Raw genomic sequence first — 17,546 nt, 5'->3', positions numbered from 1 at the left:
AAGTGAAGTGAAGGAAAGAAAGTCAAGTTTCCAGAAAGCAGTGAAGATAAAAACTAGACCTGGAGAAATCAGTGAGTGTAATCAGTAGATGGAGCTGGTAGAATGAACGGCTTGATTTAACATCCAATCACGCGGCCAGGATGGAGAAAAAACATAGAATAGAACGAAATTCGAGATCGAAATTCGGGGGAACTTTCTCAAAAAAACCCACGGTACCTTCCCGTAAGTACTGGGCTTCTTTGAAGGTGTCTCTTGCCAGATCTATCATCGTCGATAGACTATTGTCGAGAAGTCCTCAGTCGGTGTCGTGGCTGCGCCTACGGCGATCATCCATAATCCAAAGCCGCCGGGAAGCTGAGTAGGGCATGAAGATAGGCCCAGTGCCTATATAGACCTGCAGGCTAAGACAATTCTCATGAAGTGAGCGAGGTCTGATGGCTCTATAACTTCCTCTATGTCAATTTAATAGAGCCTGAAGGTCATTCAGAGGTAATATGCCGGCATCTCTAACATAGGTTTAGATCAGAGATGGGTATCCAGACACGCTCGAAAAGGCTAGTATTCGGACATGGTTAGCAGAGTTAAAATAACTAGATTATACACAGATACAAACCATAGATGCTTTGCCTCTCTTGAATGAAGCACAAGTTCGAGAGTGGTCTCATATTGCCATCCAAAAGGCCGACTTTAACTTCCCAAGGGATGAAAAAGTGGCACAGAATCGAAGGGCTTTGGAAGGAAGATTGAGCTTGTCAAATTACCAGTATCGAAGCCTAAGTCTCCCACTTAAAGGCCGACCATCGTTGTTAATATAGTAGATTGTTGTCATACAAACTTGATCAACGCTTGATGAAATCCTGGACGACTATTAGCACAAGCTAGAAATTCGAGGGATATCGTGGAGTCAGGAGCATGTTGAGAGGCCGCAGACACAGTACCTTAGTTGTATTTAGGTTTATTGACACAGAGAATGGGGACACGATCTTCAAGAGAGAAAAGATGGGTGTTGGAGTCGAAAGGAATACATACCTAATGATATAGAGTGGGTAGTGAGTTTAGCACCCCTTTCTAAATCAGAATGACGACGATAGGTAATAGGAGCATAACAACTTCCCTAGGTAGTCAACAAAGCCTTGCCTCATCGAGCGCTTTGATGCGCGACAAGAAACCGCAGGAGCTCTGGGCTTAGCTCCCTCCTGCATCTGGCATATACCATGGCCGCGATGCCCAAAGCATCAATGATATTTCCAATGACAGCTCTGGTGAAATCGGCCTCCGATGTGCAATATATACCATGGAGGCAGCGATGGCTAGTTAAAATGGTCGAGCGGCGTAATTGCTGAAGATCTTCACCTCCTGGTGCCTCCAGACTAAAGCTATAGCTTCGGCTACCCGATAGAGCTTTGCTAGTGCTAGGCTCGTTGAATAAACGTCATAAAATCGTTGAACACTGTGGTTCTAGTAAATGAATGACTACCACCTCTAAAGGCATCAAATCCTGAGCTAGCCATGCAGAAAAGATCCGGCCTACATTGTCTGAAGTCTCATGAATAGAGATGGAATATTGATAACAGAGACGACGAACCTATCTTAATGTCAGTTATGGATATGTTATTGGAGGATCATTTTAGAATATAAGGGAGCATCCATACAACCTAGGTGATCATCACAATCGAAGGATGGGCGTATGAGGCCAATCAAATTGAAAATTTGGTAAAATTTGGTTGTTAGCCAAGCTAGGTCATTCCATTGCTTTAAGCGTTGAGCGATCCGACGGGGCCATCAGTAAAATCCATCAAGAGATAAATGAATGGGAGGGCTACATATAAGAAATATGTTAGTGAAGAAATTAGAAGGAATACGTCGTTCCCATCCATGGATACGTTTCGATGGCGAACTAGCTTGGATCAGAAGAAGAATAGAGAACTTGGTGACCGAGTGTTCCTGAACTTCCTTAACAGTGTCGTAGATATACAAACACTTTGATAGGAAGAATATGGCATGTAAAATCGAATATTAAAAACCTTATCACTGATGCCTCTGTGAACTCTCAAACAAGCATCTAATATCCCCGTATGGGAATAATAAGGGATATAACTCCATGGTTACATACCTGCTTAGGTACCTACTTAAATGCAACACATGATAGATCGGACCTCCTTTTAATATCAAAATATTTATCTATACCTAGTATATAGGACTGCATGTTTGGGAGATGCTTGGGGAAGCTGATGTTTTCTATTGTTGACGACGACATAGCTAGATAAGACCTCTCATGGAAGGTAATGATCTAATCAGCGTTGAACGAAGACCGACCATTCTGCCATGGCGAATAGATAGCAGCATATATTGCTTTGGGGTTCTGGAATTTACCAGTGATATGGTAGAAGTACTATATTGAACACACTCTGAAGGGAACTGAGCACCTAAGCTCAGGTTTTTGTCATGGTGTCATAGATGAAAAAGAGACTATCTAACACTAGCAGAAGTCCGAGTGATTCAGGAGCAGGTATGTATAAGACACTCGTCTTACTCAGCTAAGCCCATAGTGGTGGCCACTAGCAATAAGTGCTTCTAGGACTCACTCTAGGCTGGATAGCTACACCGGATACTCGCAGCAAGGGGGTAAAGACCCAATTGTAGCAAGGGAGTAGGTATGCTTAGGCGTAGTACCGTAGACGCCGCGGGCTCTTAAACCAACGTTGAACCCAGATCATGCCACCGATATGAGCAGATGTTTGAATGCCTCATCTTAAATAAGTAATAATATATCGAGGTTGGTGTGAAGTACTGTTAGGTAATGGAGAACCTACACGTTGAGTACGTCTCTCCTCAAAACTGTTTATTGCTGTACCAACGAGGTATTCTCTATTATCCAAGTTTTCGAATTGTCGAATCGTAGCAGCGTTCAGTTAACCCGCAATCAACGTACGTACCGTCATATATAATTCGTGTTTGCGATCATCTGCCTCGTTATTATGAGGCCTCGCGTATGCATCTGACGAGAACGGTATGGTTGCGAGTGGGAAAAGACTTATTGGTAGGCAAGCTAACCATTGCTAGAGAATTATGTCCTAGCTGCTCGCCGAAGCGGTACACGTATAGATGTTACTTACAAGGAACAAGCTGGATAAAGGGCGTACATGGGCCCCGACTGGCTGAGTGACATGGACCATGTTGGCATGTTCGTCGCATCGCGGTAGTCCCTTGCTGATCGGAAAACGATCTAGTTTGAGGAGTTGGCACTAGCCATTTTTGCGGGAGCTCTACAAATTAGGGCTGCCTAGAATGTAAATATCCGACTCTAACAGAAAGATTCAGAGCACAAGTTACCTATGAGAATAGTCGTACGTCTACGACAGGTAATTGGGACGTAGCGTTACCTCCTGCGAAAACAGTACATCTTGTTAGTCTATGATGTCTTCAACGAATTGAACTAGGACGCCTCAGTTGAAGACTGGAGGCCGGAACGTAATCCGCAGATCCAGAAATGCCACGCAAAATCTACAGGTGGAGTCAGAGTTGACACAAGCAGTCTTCCGGGAGTTACCATACCAATATATCACCAAAGGCAGAGAAAAATATTGTATCTAAAGCTCAAATGATTTAGTACTACCAACTTCTAATTACCTAGCTTGGTCCTAGTCAGCAGACCAACGAACATTCTCCGATTCGACGAAAACGATCGGGAGCAAAAGTCGGCTTGACACAGATATCAGTGGGGGGATTGCCGACGTGCAACTGAGTGAGGACGCATGTCCATCCGGAATGGGTTGCTATTTTAGAATCAGCGTGAAAAGTTTGTTGCATATAGTGATTTGGGGAATTGTCGCTTGATCTCGTCGAAGAGATCTGTCGAGTGTACTGTTTACCAAGTTGACAGGCGAAGGGATGAGGGTCTGCATTTGGTTTGACGTCCTTATAAAGGGAGGGAGTGGTTCTGATGATAGCTAAGTCACAGTTAGAAAGATACCTTGTATGATTTTCAAATAATGAAGACTTACGGCGAGAGTTCCTAGAACGGGAGTGGCCAGGCCAACTATTAGCATCTCAAATAGCCTTGGTACGAGAGAACAAACTGCTGTAGACGGCGTCCACAACAGGCGCAGCACTGATCATTCGTCCACCAAAATAACGGCCGTTCAAGCCCTTGATGGCGTTCTCGCCTCCTTGAACTTTGTCGAATTTGAGATAGATATCTCCCTGGGAGTTCGGGTCGAGAGAAATATGGACCACATGACCATATTTCTCTTCCGCTTCCTGTCGAACGTCATCCTCCAATTCCTTAATCCAAGCTTCACCTTCTTCTCTGTAGTTGCAGGTTAGCATCCATATACAATAATAATATTGACGAAGGACACGTACTCAGTAGGGTCAAACATGTTGTGCAGAACGACACATCGACTGGCCATGTTAACATTAACAGGCAACGGCTTGGTTTCCGTCTTGGGCTTGAGAATCTGTCTCTCGTCACGAGTTCCGTTAGAAGTGTCGTCTGTTCGAGCGAGCTTTCTCATCAATGCATCACGACTGTAGTTGTTAAAATTGACACCAGCAACATCAGTGTCGTCTAAAGCGCTAGCGCCGGTCGCCTTGTCGTTGTCACGACCTCCTGCTCGGTCGAACCCGGAGGCTTGAGGACCTCGTCCACCAGCACCGGAGAATGCAGATCCCTGATATTGTTGGTTTTGGCCCTGGAACCTCTGTAGGATATTTGCAGTTGACTCAGGGGTAAACTTATCGTTACCAAGTCCAACGCGGATCGGACGACCAGCCAGATCAAACCCATTCATCTTCTCAAGTGCTTCACGAGCTTGGTCAGCTTCACGGAACCTAGTAAACAAATTAGCAACTCTGTTAATCGAGTGGGATTCGTGACGACGTACTGTACAAACCCATAACCGCGGCTGCGGCCGGTATCGTCTTTCTGAAGTTGGACAAATTCGAGCTCGCCGAATGGTTCGAATACATTTTGCAAATCTTGCTCTGTGATACTAAAGTGGATGTTTCCAACATAGAGACGGTGGAAGGGGATCGAGTTAGCGTGAGAGCTAGAGCCCTCGGTGTTACGAACTTGGCGATTTTTCTCAGCTTCGGTGAGTTGAACTATGACCGGTATACCTAGGAGCTTTTGACCAGTAAGCTGAAGAGCAGCAGTGACGGAATCTTCGTTCTTGAATTCAACGTAACCGACACTATTAAAATCATTAGCGATGGAAACGTCAAGGAATCGGGTCGCTTACCCTTTAGATCTTCCACTAATACGATCTTTCACAATCTGGGCCTCGGTGACCGGGCCAACCTTCTCGAAAAACTCCTTGAGTTCTTTAGTTCGAAGACGAGCAGCTAGCTGCTGGACAAATACGGTACGGCGATCTCGCTCGTCTTCGGTCAGCTGGGGAGTGGCATCACGCTTCGGCGTACGGCCACCTCGGACTCTTTCTTCATCCCTGCTTCTGTAGTAGCTGCGATCATCGCGATCGCGATCGCGATGCTCGTCTCTTGGGCGATAATGGCGACGGGGAGAACGTGAGCGAGAGCGGTCTCGGCCGCGGCCACCGCTACGATAATAGTCTCCATCACCTCCTCTGTGACGACGTGAGTGTCGACGATCATCATCACGACTCCGACTTCTGCGCCTACTCTTGTGACTACCTGCATCGCTTCGCGGAGTAGCTTCTCTATCATCGCCACGGTCACGTCGTGCTCGATCGACACTACGATCGCGTCGTCGGCCAGGACTGCGGTCGCGTTCTCTACGTTCACTTCGGTCGGATTTTATACGGTCGTCTGAATCCTTCAATCGGGTTTCCTTGGCGTCATTTTTATTGGTAGCAGTGGCATCAAGCAAGGCTTCGACATCGAGGGTAGTCATCTTGAAGCCTTTCGATCGGCCAGATCGAGCAGAAAATTCAGGCTACGATGTCTTTGCGTATAAAGTATTGTCGACCAAGGATCTTTCTTGATCGGTAAAACGAAAACGAATAGGTAAAGTCAACAAAAGTAATGAAATTACTTACAGCCCGATAGCGCGATTGGATGGGGAACAGTGTCGATATGGCAAAGTTGGGAAATGAAAGTTCGAATGATTTAGATGGGAGGGGTGGCAGGAAATGATTGCTCGGTCGCTCCTCGGTAAAACTAAACCACCTGCCTGACAACGCTTGCTTACATAAGATCGTATTTTTAAGTTTTAGGCATATGGGACGTTCTTTCATCAATTCAATGTCAACGTTTAAAGTTGAAAAGTTACACGCGTGGGCTTAAACTCAATTGAACTTTTTGCCAAAATCTTGGAAAGTACCTTTCCATAAGTGATTGTGTATCAGATAGGTATATGTTATTTGCATTTTGCATAGTCTTTTGTGAGTCTTCACGTTCCATATACATGTAATTGACGATCTGGTGTTACGCAAATGCTCCTTTCTTCCCATCGAATCATCTTCACCGCCAGAAGAGAGTAAGTGTATCAAGGGAGAGTAAACACACGTAATTAATTATTAACAGTCGACCATAGGTTAAGCTGAGCATTTCCATAATCTCTTGATATTCAGCCGAACGCCAGATTTGCCGACCCTGCCCCCGAGAACCCGGTCCTCAGTCGTTGCACTTTGTGAGCAATCAACTCGTATCGCCATGTCCGTATTGATTAAATAAGCCTCTTAGACGAAGCAGCGGTAACATCTACTTTGCCTTGACTACTGTTACCAGCTCGGTACCAAATACTTGGTCCCAGAACCGGCTAGTTACGCCGAAGCCCAGCTCGTAGTCCAGGAAATGATGGGCAAGGTGGTACTTCTTGAGGTCCTTGTACCAGAGAGGGAGGTTCTGATGGTGAAGGAAGTAATGCGTCAAGTCGTAGCAGATATAGCCGAAGATACCACCGCAAAAGACAGCGGTGGCTAGATACCAATTCCAAAAGAATAGAGAATGTGCCAATTTCCAGAAGGGAGTTGCAAGTACCAGAAAGAGGGCAGGAGGCATCACTAGACGATACTTGTCCATTGGTAGATAGTGATGGACACCGTGAAGCAGGAAGTGCAGTGTAATTCCGACCCTGTTGTCTGGTAGATAGCTAGATACACATGTCAGCTTATAGTCTATAGTTGATACGTGATGGAACATACTCGTCAAGATGGAAAAGGCATCGATGCAGAATGTACTCTATGAGAGTCCATAGGCCTAGACCAAGCAACCAACTGGCAGCTAGTCCTGTAGTTGTCTCGAATCCTTGCGAGGCCAAGTGAGTGCCGTACGCAACGGGAGGTAGCCATAAAGTCGGCACCACCCACCAAGGGGTTAAACTGAGCGGCTCAAGAAAATTTCCGAACAAAGGCGCAGATGCGCCTCCTTTGTAGTGTCGCGGTCGGTGGACTTGGTCTAGATAGAATCTCTTACTAAAACCGCCATTCCACACTTGCATCAAGAGCGGCTTGTTCAAGTCAAGAAATCTGTGCTGCTTGTAATCCGTGTTGTAGTCCGTCTCCTTGGTCAGATCCTCCTCGCAGGACATGCCCGTCCGGGGGTGAACGGAAGGGGCGCTTCCGTTGGCCTGAGATCCCGTAGCACTTCCGTTCTGCGCCTTGCCGTTGGACTTCTGAGTTCCTAAGAATCCGATGTGTGACTCCTCTAAGATTTCGTAAGCGGAGTCGGAGTGCTTGTGGGAGTCTTCGTCTTTGAGGATCTCGGTAACATCCTTCCCGGCATATTCGAGAACTAGATCGGAACCGCCGGGGTGGGATTCGACGAAGTCGGTCACATCATAGACGTTGGTGCCGATGGTAACATAACAAGACTTCACGGTGTTATGCGACTCGACCTCGGCTTGGGTGAGGGTCGGCAGAGTTCGCCCAGGCATCTTTGCGATGAGGGGAGTTTTGTAGCTAAATCTAAGGAGCGACAATTAACTAGAGAGCGGAGGAAACCCAGCTATCTAGAAAACCAAATAAAGCTACGATGAAACAGGTTGTAAAGAGACAGGAGTAAAAAAATGAGGTTCCTCGGAGAGAATAGGAGTTAAAACAATGTAGGAAACGCGGATTTAATAATGTACTAATAGCAATGTTCAATTTTTTAAAGGGGTCCAATCATTCTCTAGCGGAATGAAATGAACCCTGAAAGTTTGCATGTCAGCTACGCTGTGCAATAGACGCGATCGAAAGTCCTAACCTGGGCACTGCCTGACAGTGGCGTTATCGCCTACCCTTATCGTATGATCCCCTGCTTACGGTAGGTATGTACCTAAGTACCGCCCAAGTACCGGCTCCGTGGGATCCACGATCTCCTTATTGCATTTCGTATGCCGTGCAATTTAATCTTAAAATCTGATTGTTTATGTACGTCCATCAGTTGACCAACTTTCGGGGATTCCATCATAGGCTAGATGATTTTATTCTCAGTTTTATTTTGTTTAATTCAACAGAATAGGGAAGTCATTAACGCAAATTACGCACTCAATTTTTATCAATTGAACCCTCGATCCAGTATGTACCTAGGTAGTGTATGTACACTCTTGAGGTATGTGTGTAGGTATCCTTATCCTATACCCAGAATCCTAATGCGCGGATCTCTTCATTCACCGGCAGCCCGTAAATGCTATCCCGCGGAGCCCGAAAAACGCCTTGCTATGCACCGTGTAAAACTACCATTCCACCCTCAGTTCAACCAGTTCAACCTATGTATGTGCAACACAGTTCTGTACCAACAAACCAGCGCTGTAGTACAGTTATCCCGCCTTCACATGCTGGATTATTATGCAAATCCTTCTATCTTGATCCCATTGTGGGCCGTCAGCCGCCCAACTCCCTACACAAACGTATGCCACATGTGATGAATGATAGCAACCGTAAAGTGGGCGCTACCGTATGTACGACAGGGAATTTCATATCCGGCCCCTGACCAAATACTCCAGGCGAGAATGAGAGAGACCAACACTTGCACCAACCCTAAATTGGCCCATGATGGTTCAAAGATTGACGGCTGCATTCCGTCTCGGATCTGAGCGTCCACTTGTAAATCGGCAGCCAATCGTATGGAGACGATCAGACCAGCGATAACTGAAGTTAGAGCAAGGCTTGAACCGTACTGCTCTTTGGTGCCTAGGGCACGTATCCAACCGTAAAACGCGCCAGCGAGCACGAGTAGCTCAACGAAACGAGTGACGCGTCGATTTGGCGCATCTACCGCATCAGGATCGGACTTGAACAAAGATCCAGCAGCCTTGAGTCTGGAGCTTCGCACAGCCGCATCATCCGGACTAGGGCTAATGCTGAAAGAGCTGGCGAACATCTTCGAGAGGTTGTCTCTAGGATCATCTTTATCCTCTGGGGCGAAGAATTTTGGGTCAGCGAACTTGATCTCCGACAAGCTACTTTGTTTCGACGATCCCATGTCAAGAGGTCCTCTAGCCGAGTTTTGGAAGAAGTTTTCCTTCTTCTCTTTCGGACTTTCTCTGATAATTGGGCGCATAGGAGGGTTGCGTATCCTTTGAGCCGGGTTGGTTGGCGCCGGGGGGACCTTATACCAGATTGGTCCAGATTTGGGTTCAATTGGTGCGTCATTGAAACGTGGGTTGGTGTTCTTGACCCTATACGGATTGTATTCGCTGAATGCTCGATGTTGCGAAGCAGACGGTGTCCAATCCATCTCTTCTTCGTACTGGACAACCTGAGGCTCGGGCTTATCAACTACGATCGGGTCGGACAGATGCAGAGAGCCAAAGGTAGGTTCAGAGGACTGGTCCCTATGCGATCTGTCGTGTACGCCGCCAAATGTTCCGCTGTTCGTAGTGGTTCGATAGTTATTCGAACTCTGAGCAAAGCGCTGTGTAGGACCAATGTGAGACCTTGGAGGAGATTGGGCTATCTCGTCCAGGATGCTCCCAAGATCGTTGTGGTCCCTGCGCGGTTCTGGCTCTGGTCTTGCCGTTGGCCTTTGCGGGCTATTCACCTTGGAGCGTCGCCGAAATAGAGGTGTTGTATCTGTGTGGATAGATTTCCTTGATGCATGATATACCTAGAACGCTATGTTAATATGATTCTTTTCATATGTTCTATGTATGGGTGCTCACGTAAGTCATTGATAAGGCAATAACGAGTTGTGCGCCCAGTTGTGCCGAGGTTTGCGACGCCTTTGAGGAGCAGTACTGTGCCATGGAGAGACCAGCATATCGTACGAGTAGTATAAGCAATTGATATGTATACCAATGCTTAAAGCCGAGGTAGTGTGCCGTGAACCCCCTGATCGTCTGCTTGAAGCGCGGATTCCATGGCAAAGAGCACATGCCTAGAGTAATTGCCCATTTCATGAATTGGTCTGCTTGGGGTAGTCGACCATAGCTGAGCTGGTGTACCCCCTTCAGGGCTGTAACAATTCGTGAGTCTGCTACACTTAGGACATACGGGTCCGAGATGATGAGGGACCAGACCATAGCAATGTGCCATAAGAGCTGAAGTGCGAAACCGAGATGCCAGCTCCACTTGCCCAAGGTATCCACGACGTCCAAAAATCCTCGCTGCTTTACTTCTTGTCGGTGTAGTCGTGTGCGATCCATCATTCGGCGCAGATGATCGGTCTGCGCTGTGTAGCTTGCCTCATGTAGCTTCTTTTCCACCTTGGGCTCACAATCAGCGCACATCTGGGGGTATCGCTTCTCGAGGTCTCTTCGAAGGGCATAATATCTTTTCTCACGCGCAGCATACTCGGCACTTCTTTGATCTTCCGGCCACTCGAATTGCGCCAACGAACTTGTGAGCATATGTTGGTTCCTTAAGCATGTGTCGCAGAATATCGATTCTTCGGAGCCCGGCACATCTGGCGATAGTGATCGTGGAGGCACTGACGAGCGAGGGATGGCGTACTGGACTCGACTGCGCTCGATAACTGACGGTGAGGAAGGTGGATCAGTGATCTCACCATGCTACAACCTGATTAGAATCATACTGATGGGGCACTCATGGATGGCAGGTATGCTTACCTCGTCTAGCCAATTTGTCGCATCGCAGTTAGTACAGTCGAATGACTTTTGGCCTTCAAATCGCAGCTTGGATCTTCTCCCGCAATAGAAGCAACTCAAGTACTTCCTCGACCGCAAGGTCGCCATTGTTAAAAGGCGAATCCACAATCAGCGACAACAAGAAACTCGTAGCATAGAGAGTGATGTTGGGTTGTTCAGAATGCAAGTATTACAAGCTTTAATGCAAGCTTCAAGAACTAGGAAAAAAAGAAGGGAACGAAGAGAGATGATGCTTGAACTTTTCTAGTTTACTATGGAGAAGTTCCGTGCCCAAGCGCGTTTATTAATGTACCCGACCCCAGGTGTGAACGCGATAAGGTGTTACCCATAATAATGATAACGTTGGAAACGCGTTACAACGGTAAAATAACGGTTTTTACGATAGCAATGACGCTAAGCCGGGCGCTGGGACGCTAGGACGCTACCTAGGGTTACCAAAATTAGATCGACCCGAACCCTGGGGCGATCCACATCTACTGTACTAATGTAAGGTACCGTTGATTCCAGTGGTTTAAACATCCCGCAAACATCATCGACGAGAATTGAGAACAAGGTGTTCACATTCGCGCAACAACCTCGAGGCCTCACTAGCAGCCTCTGACGGCGAAGGTCAGTGTTCGAAACAACTAGAAAAAGAAAACATAAAAGGATCTAAGGTTAGTCGAATATTTCTTAGGAATCACTCCATGTTCAGTGACTTGGAGATTATTCGTCACACAATCCGGGGGAGACGAGATTATCGTCGGGCCGAGACCCCTGGGCTGCCACGTGCACTACCGTGCTCTGGTTCTCAAGAACAAAGACTATAACTTGACCTGGCTTCACTACGTTTCTCTGCTTATTGATATGGAGATCTTAACATGGCTTCTCATTCCATCAAGATTCTACCTACTTCCCAAAGGACCTATCAAGTGCTTGGATGTAATATATGGCAATTCCACTTTGCCGTGTTAGTCATTGGCACTCATAGAAGACTTGCCACATATGCTTATAAGCCTGGCGTCTTAACATATTCATAGGATATTATGTAGACTTGTATTCACCCCTATTTCCTATGTCGTCGTTTACTTATCTACTGGATGCTTTTGTGAACAAGGACCAGATCAATCTGCTAACAAGCTACGTCAGTGCCTGTGAGATCTATAAAGACTTCAAGCTTATGTTGGCCGCTTGTATACTTCGTGTCTATGAACCAGTTCACCGTATCTCATCAAAGGGTACTCAACATCAGAATCAAAAGGATGTTTGCCGTTTTCACTGGAGTTGACAACAATACAAACCCGTATTAACGGTTTACCTGTGTATTGACGTATAAGGTTGTCTGGAACTACAACTGAGATCTTTCCCGGCTTAAGTCCCAGCTACGCCCAGGAAGGGTCAAAATCGATCTCAACGGCTTTGTCATCGTCCAATAATTTCAGCCGCAAAACCACATGGATACCCAGCCGCAGCCCAGCCGCGAGGGGCAGGGAAACCCTCAAAATGAACGGGATAAAAAGTTTATTGATCTGAGTTCTATTTGTCTCACACAAGATGACATTGACCTACCTCTTCCACTAACTCCAACAGAAGAAGAGCCATATTCGCCCATCGTTGATGATCCTGTTACCCAACCCATTTCCGGTACTTCATTAAACGAAGAGCATCGACTTTGCCTCGCCGAAATGGAGAGCGCTCGTGACAAGACTGATCCGCCTCCTCTGAGCCAGAAGGTTGTCCTGGACTTCCTTCTCGCCGTCTGGGACCTAGTTGTGCTCTTCCTCTCCCCTGGCCCGGTCCATGGCTTAATTGCCATGCTCATCGCGGCTTTCTGGATTTCGTGGCTCGGGCCTTTCGCTGTGATCATCGCCTTCATTCTCGTAAGTAACTCTTCTAACGTAGCAATTAGTTATACTAATGCTTCCGTAGACCCGCCACTGGCTGGTGATATCCACGCGTCATTCTCATGCCGCCACCTATGGAGCCTGGCCTTCAACAATGGACGCATCATGTCCGCATTACTCCTTGATTGTCTGTGGATCGGGTGGCCACACGGGAGAGATGATTCGTATGGTTGAACGTAGTATCCGACCAGACGAGCTCTCTCACCGACGATGGGCCATCGGCTATGGTGACCAAATGAGCTACGACAAGGTCATGGAATTTGAGCATTCCCTCGTACGCAAGTTTGGACAGCGACACAAGATTGGCACCTTCGACATCGAATTCTTCCATCGACCTCGTGCCGTTCACCAGAGCTGGCTGACAACCCCGTTCACCGCGCTCGTCTCCCTTGTCGAGATCTTCAAGATCATGACTACCGCCCCCGGCCGCCACACGGCGACAGGATCCCGGTATCCCGGCGTGGTCGCTACTGACGGCCCCGGCGCTGGATTCATGTTCCTCCTAGCCGCCCACTGGCTCAAGATGACCTTCGTCGTCCCCGACGATTTCGTGAAGACCATCTTCGTCGAGAGTTGGGCTCGTGTCAAGTCGCTGAGCATGTCCGGCAAGTTAATTAAGCATTTCACTTTGGCCGACGTGTTCATCGTTCAGTACGAGGGTATTCTCCGCCGTCTTAGCCCCAACGAATATTATAACCGCAACTTTGTTGTAATGCCGGGCCTCCACAACCGTGCTCCAAAGCGTGGTAACCGGGCCTCGTAAGGTAAGGAACAAGTTACCAACGCGCATTGACTATTGCTAACTATCTCGTGACGTAGGTAAACTGGCAATTAGCGCGGATTATTTGTGGGAAAATTCTTCGGTCACGGCTACATGGTTTAAGGTTCTTCATGCTCATGGTGAGACTTATGGGTTAAAGTGTCCATGATGATCGAAACAGGGGCTACGTTGCATCACGTTGCATTTTGCTTCATCTCAGGCTGAGAAGACACACCTCAGCGTAGATGATAGCATGAGCTCATATGAGGGAACGAGAAAGGAGCTTTTTGCCTTCCATGATGATGAGCCCAGTGACCTCACGAAAGAAGGCATGATTCCAATGGCCAAAAGCTTGATTCATAGTTGCAATGAATAACAAGAAGTACATGAAAATATCTTACCGTAAGAGGGCTGTGTGAGAATTATATATCATAGTAGGTTGCCTCTCATGTTCCGTGATATATCGTACATATTCCACAGTTTATAGCTAGCCTCATGTTACTTTCAACCTCTACCTTTATGCAATCAATATTGGAATCGTGCTGTAGTTGTCTAGTTCCAAATATTACCTCTATTAGCTGCTAGTAGTAGATCGAATCGCATTACCGTAGAACTCATAAGGCCTAAGGGATATTTAAGCATCATCTAAAATCCCTACTGCTCATATCTCAAATGCCACCACCTCATTGTCCTATAACTAGGAGATCTGCGCCATTTTGTAGCTCTCCTCACCTCTAGCGTAATATCACGGTTAGTTCACATACCTCTAGGAACCGTCTACATTTTAACTTAGCACTCACTAAGGACTATATTCATAAGAATATACGGACTCAGATGTCAGTTAATCATAAGAGTTCAAGTATTAGCAGCCATAAAAAGGCCAACTATCTTCGAATCGTATGGCTCTTCAACGCTAACTCTAATCTCTACCTTGTCTAAGATCGAAGTCCCTTTATGCCGATAATGCCACCCACCCGTCTAATCTCATCCTCCATATCTTCTTAATATATGGTTTATCCTACATCAACTTCTGCAAAGGCGTCCTAAAAGGCAACCTCCGATGCAGTCTCGTATTCAGCTCGATATAATCCCTCTCATTCGCCGCTGTTATGATCCCATGCCTAATAAAGAAATCGATCAGCACCGCCGCCGAGTCGGGCTTGAACTCTCCATTCAAAAGCCGCTCCCGCACTTCCTCTACGCTCATCGAGTAGAACACCTCGACCTCGTCGTCATTCGGCTTCGGGACGACGTCGCCCGGCAGCTCGAGGTCGTGCACGTATATGATATCCGGGATGACCAGGCCCTTCTCCCCCGGGAAATCATCCGCCGTCGCGCAGACATACGTCAGCACGCCCACGCTGCGCACACGCTCGCGCACCAGCTCCTCCGGCAGCGAGGCCTCCTCATCCGCCTCGTGAATCAGCGTATCCAGCGGCGTCTCGCCGTCGCGGATCCCGCCCGCCACCGTCGAGTCCAGCAACCCGGGGCTCGTGTACAGATGCTTCGCCCGCCGCGGGATCCAAAGCCGCATCTGGCCGTCCGCCGCATCGCGCGTGTACGCCGTGATATACGCCCCCTGGCTCGTGATCCCGAACAGCGCGGACGCGAAGCGCTCCATGCGCACGGGGTACCGGGCGCTGAGGATGGCGAAGGGCTCGCTGTGCGTGCGGGCTATGACGTGGAACGTATTCTGCTCGATGCACGTGTTGATGAGCTCCGCGAAGGCGGCGTTCACGGCGCCGGGCGTGTCGGCGCCCTTGGATGAGTCCAGGACGGTGACGCTCCGGGGCTGGATGTGGGTCACTTGGAAGTGAGCTGTCCAGGGCATTTTCTGGACGGTTTCCGGGAGCAGATAACCGTGCGGTTGGTCATCGTTGGGGAGGAAGAGCTGGTAGTATACTTCTGAGGGTATGATGTCGTAGGGAAAACTGAGGTTTTGTTAGGTATGGTACGAATTTTATTGAAGGTTACTAACTTGTCACAAGATTCGAGCAGGGAGAGGAAAGTCCTTTTATGACCGTCACTGGCCATTGTTCTCGCTCTATATCTGGCAGTGAGAACCTAGTTTCTAAATCGGTTATGAAAATCACAGATTAATGAGAATTTATTTCTAATCAAACAGACATTTTCATTCAAAGTCAGAACTTAAGTGAGTACCTGAGTTTATAATTGGTATGAAGTTATAGCAACCGTCTGACTTGGACGAATGGCGGGCCGCATAAACGCATTTGGCAGCTGCTTAAGCGAATATGCGGGTACCCGCACCCCCTTGTATCAGATCGCATCAGATCATCGCATCTCCTCCTCATATATCAGTGACACCGGACGAGTTTCAGTTTCGTTTTTAAACATCAACAACATTCTTTTGACTCAGATCAGAGCTACCCAAGATGCCTTCATCGAAGGCAATGCTAGCCACGGCGCTGGCAAAGGCGAATACCGCAGTTCAACTTGATAATACTCATTCTTATACCTTCGCCCGAAAATACTACCAAGAATCATGCGTCCTCCTATCGGCGCTCGTCGACAGAGCGTCGAAAGAGAAGGATAGAGAGAAACTAAGAGCCATAGTAAGTTGCCAAAGAATAAGCTATGTAGGCAATTACTGACGCAGTTGCTGTAGCGACAAACATATCTACAACGAATAGAACAGTTGGGAGGAGGATCCGCATTGGAAGGGTCGTAGTTCGAGAAGATACCCATTGTGAATTTAAGGAGCATCGTTCATCGAGGAACAAGCGCGCATTGTGTTTTTATCTTATATCCCGACTCTACGAGAGTCACGAAGTCGACCGGATTGGGCTTGGTGGTACGTGTGGGAAATTTATACAGTTGGTGCTACATTGAATAGATGCGATATCCATCGATGCTACCGACCCTACCGCGCTGCTGGCGCTGCTGGAGGTTTGTCCGCAGTGTCTTCCACGGCCAATTCTTCGTCTAAGTCGACATTGTCGGCTTCTTCCTCGACGCCAAATGAAGTGTATGCTGCGTCTCGCTCTGCTTGCACCGATTCGATTTGCTTTGTGGCCCACTTCTTCCATTTCTCGAACTGCTCGTCCTCGAGGTCCACGCCAACTTTCAGGAATGACTTGCCGAAATATGCGCCTACCATTTGGGCCTCTTCTTTAGCTATCCTTCGCTCGACATCCTCTTCCTGCCGTAGCGCATAAAATTCATGTCTTGCTTTGTCGTATGCTTGCTCTTTTGTTATGCCTGGGATAGTATGCATCATCCACATTTGGCGTTGAACGACACTGTAGGTTTGTTAACTCATATCCTGGTAGACTCCCCATACACTGTTATGGATGATTACCATTCTCCGCATAACGGCATGCCAGGTTGTATTAAACCCTTAGACCAGTCATATCTCCGCGAATCTTTCCCGTCCATTTCAATGATCATCCTTGGCCTTGCTAGCTCCCAAGGGTGGTCTCGATAAAATGTCTTCCGTAGTTCGTCTTCCTCATATGTTATTTGCTGCGGTTGGAACATTCTGCTCGGTTTTCGCGCTCTCGGATTTGGGTTCTGATGCTGAGGCGGGAGTGGTCTTACAAGGATTTCGGAAGGGGGTATCGACTCGACGACCTTGTACCATACTGGTTGTTGGACTTTGACCGTGGGGAAGACTCGGTGGTTTAACAGAGTGGTCATGGTCTGGTAGACCTTTCCGGGCCTAATCTGCCTCTGACCACCCATGGCGCATTTCCGGGGGCTATGTACCCTTGGTCTGTACGGAATATGGCGATGCTTGGGCAATTGGCGCTGTGCTGTGAATTCGCGTGGGGCTAGGTTCGATATTCTGCGATTTTGTCTTGAGAAAATCAAAGTGAAAGCTGCGCAGTTGAGCGCTTAGGTGGGACCCAAAGAATTGGGACAATCGATT

General features: G+C 47.6%; 7 protein-coding genes across 7 annotated transcripts; 2 read left to right on the top strand and 5 right to left on the bottom strand.

Moving 5' to 3' along the window:
* Window positions 1–3,903: 3,903 nt before the first annotated feature.
* Window positions 3,904–6,071, bottom strand: F4807DRAFT_56924 (splicing factor, CC1-like protein). The gene is made up of 5 exons (XM_048003214.1): window positions 5,244–6,071; window positions 4,887–5,195; window positions 4,366–4,833; window positions 4,005–4,309; window positions 3,904–3,950 (listed from the first exon to the last, which is right to left on the bottom strand). The coding sequence occupies exons 1-4, from the start codon at window positions 5,873–5,875 to the stop codon at window positions 4,051–4,053; spliced, it is 1,668 nt and encodes a 555-aa protein (XP_047855240.1). The 5' UTR covers window positions 5,876–6,071; the 3' UTR covers window positions 3,904–3,950; window positions 4,005–4,050.
* A 488-nt stretch (window positions 6,072–6,559) lies between these two features.
* Window positions 6,560–8,133, bottom strand: F4807DRAFT_56865 (inositolphosphorylceramide-B C-26 hydroxylase). The gene is made up of 2 exons (XM_048003213.1): window positions 7,128–8,133; window positions 6,560–7,075 (listed from the first exon to the last, which is right to left on the bottom strand). The coding sequence occupies exons 1-2, from the start codon at window positions 7,856–7,858 to the stop codon at window positions 6,685–6,687; spliced, it is 1,122 nt and encodes a 373-aa protein (XP_047855239.1). The 5' UTR covers window positions 7,859–8,133; the 3' UTR covers window positions 6,560–6,684.
* A 148-nt stretch (window positions 8,134–8,281) lies between these two features.
* On the bottom strand, window positions 8,282–11,283 carry F4807DRAFT_422398 (Ima1 N-terminal domain-containing protein). The gene is made up of 3 exons (XM_047997672.1): window positions 10,976–11,283; window positions 10,070–10,918; window positions 8,282–10,014 (listed from the first exon to the last, which is right to left on the bottom strand). The coding sequence occupies exons 1-3, from the start codon at window positions 11,099–11,101 to the stop codon at window positions 8,806–8,808; spliced, it is 2,184 nt and encodes a 727-aa protein (XP_047855238.1). The 5' UTR covers window positions 11,102–11,283; the 3' UTR covers window positions 8,282–8,805.
* Window positions 11,284–11,866: 583 nt separating this feature from the next.
* F4807DRAFT_422395 (glycosyltransferase family 1 protein) lies at window positions 11,867–14,071 on the top strand. The gene is made up of 4 exons (XM_047997671.1): window positions 11,867–12,049; window positions 12,143–12,873; window positions 12,923–13,661; window positions 13,717–14,071. The coding sequence occupies exons 2-3, from the start codon at window positions 12,448–12,450 to the stop codon at window positions 13,658–13,660; spliced, it is 1,164 nt and encodes a 387-aa protein (XP_047855237.1). The 5' UTR covers window positions 11,867–12,049; window positions 12,143–12,447; the 3' UTR covers window position 13,661; window positions 13,717–14,071.
* Window positions 14,072–14,494: 423 nt separating this feature from the next.
* F4807DRAFT_422394 (NUDIX hydrolase domain-like protein) lies at window positions 14,495–15,830 on the bottom strand. Its single transcript, XM_047997670.1, has 2 exons — window positions 15,636–15,830; window positions 14,495–15,588 (listed from the first exon to the last, which is right to left on the bottom strand). The coding sequence occupies exons 1-2, from the start codon at window positions 15,689–15,691 to the stop codon at window positions 14,676–14,678; spliced, it is 969 nt and encodes a 322-aa protein (XP_047855236.1). The 5' UTR covers window positions 15,692–15,830; the 3' UTR covers window positions 14,495–14,675.
* On the bottom strand, window positions 15,831–17,528 carry F4807DRAFT_422391 (mitochondrial ribosomal protein). Its single transcript, XM_047997669.1, has 3 exons — window positions 16,978–17,528; window positions 16,284–16,918; window positions 15,831–16,230 (listed from the first exon to the last, which is right to left on the bottom strand). Exons 1-2 carry the CDS (start codon window positions 17,357–17,359, stop codon window positions 16,539–16,541), a joined length of 762 nt encoding a protein of 253 aa, XP_047855234.1. The 5' UTR covers window positions 17,360–17,528; the 3' UTR covers window positions 15,831–16,230; window positions 16,284–16,538.
* On the top strand, window positions 16,051–16,346 carry F4807DRAFT_459556 (uncharacterized protein; the record flags this gene model as incomplete). The annotated part of the gene is made up of 2 exons (XM_048001390.1): window positions 16,051–16,230; window positions 16,284–16,346. 2 exons carry the CDS (start codon window positions 16,051–16,053, stop codon window positions 16,344–16,346), a joined length of 243 nt encoding a protein of 80 aa, XP_047855235.1.
* Window positions 17,529–17,546: the final 18 nt, after the last annotated feature.

Source organism: Annulohypoxylon truncatum, assembly GCF_022578515.1.
Source record: "Annulohypoxylon truncatum strain CBS 140777 unplaced genomic scaffold F4807scaffold_12, whole genome shotgun sequence".
In the NCBI taxonomy this organism is placed as follows: Eukaryota; Fungi; Ascomycota; class Sordariomycetes; order Xylariales; family Hypoxylaceae; genus Annulohypoxylon; species Annulohypoxylon truncatum.
Note: the sequence above shows the minus strand (reverse complement) of the source record. Positions and strands in the feature narration are given on the sequence as shown.